The following is a 713-nucleotide window of genomic DNA, read 5'->3' on the forward strand; positions in this document are numbered from 1 at the left end:
AGAGGAAAGAAGAACCAAGCTCTATTTTCCAGAGACAGCGTGTGGATGCCTTACTTTTAGATCTCAGACAAAAATTTCCACCTAAATTTGTACAGCAAAAGTCTGGAGAAAAACCTGTCCCAGTGGATCAAACAAAGAAAGATCTAGAACCTTTACCGGAAGCTGTCAAATCTGATGAGAAAGAGACTACCGAGCATACCCAACAGACAGTAAGCACAAAAGGCCCCCCTGAGAAACGGATGAGACTCCAGTGAGTTTTAGAAGAGAAGCTATCAAGACTTGTCTACTACCTTACCTCATTTCTGTGGCTAGCTCATAAACTTTTAAGCTTTGACATGTTTTTTAAACAGCTTTCTCCTTTGTATTATTTGTTTCCTTTGTGAATATTTCTTGTGTATCTTTATGTAGTCTTTAGGCTGTTGGACTTGTTCAGCCTGCACCACTTAAATGTACCATATTATATATGTGTGTAAAAACAAAATAAAGTTTTTTGCATATGTTGCTTTTTAATGTCTTCTCCCCTCACCCTCTTTTCTGCTCTTTCTGAATTATTTCCAGCTTGATTTCTTGAATTTATAGATTAACATAAGTAACAACATACTTCTTCTATTAGTAACATATTCTCCATTATTAAAATAATAAATGGTTACTGACAACTTGAAAAAGAAACACTTACGCATCACTCTACAAATACTATCATTTTATGAATAATG

General features: G+C 34.9%; 1 protein-coding gene across 2 annotated transcripts in view; it reads left to right on the plus strand.

Annotated features, from left to right (window-relative positions):
• The window catches only part of MED6 (mediator complex subunit 6), a 31,203-nt gene extending 30,949 nt beyond the window's left edge, over positions 1–254 (plus strand). For both annotated transcript variants that reach the window (XM_006884728.1, XM_006884729.1), the window contains exon 7: positions 96–254. In XM_006884728.1, coding sequence (XP_006884790.1) covers positions 96–254 — 159 coding nt within the window. The remainder of the gene's footprint in view (positions 1–95) is intronic.
• Positions 255–713: the final 459 nt, after the last annotated feature.

Source organism: Elephantulus edwardii, unplaced genomic scaffold (assembly GCF_000299155.1).
Source record: "Elephantulus edwardii isolate Elephantulus edwardi_28Jun2011 unplaced genomic scaffold, EleEdw1.0 scaffold00037, whole genome shotgun sequence".
Taxonomy (NCBI): Eukaryota; Metazoa; Chordata; class Mammalia; order Macroscelidea; family Macroscelididae; genus Elephantulus; species Elephantulus edwardii.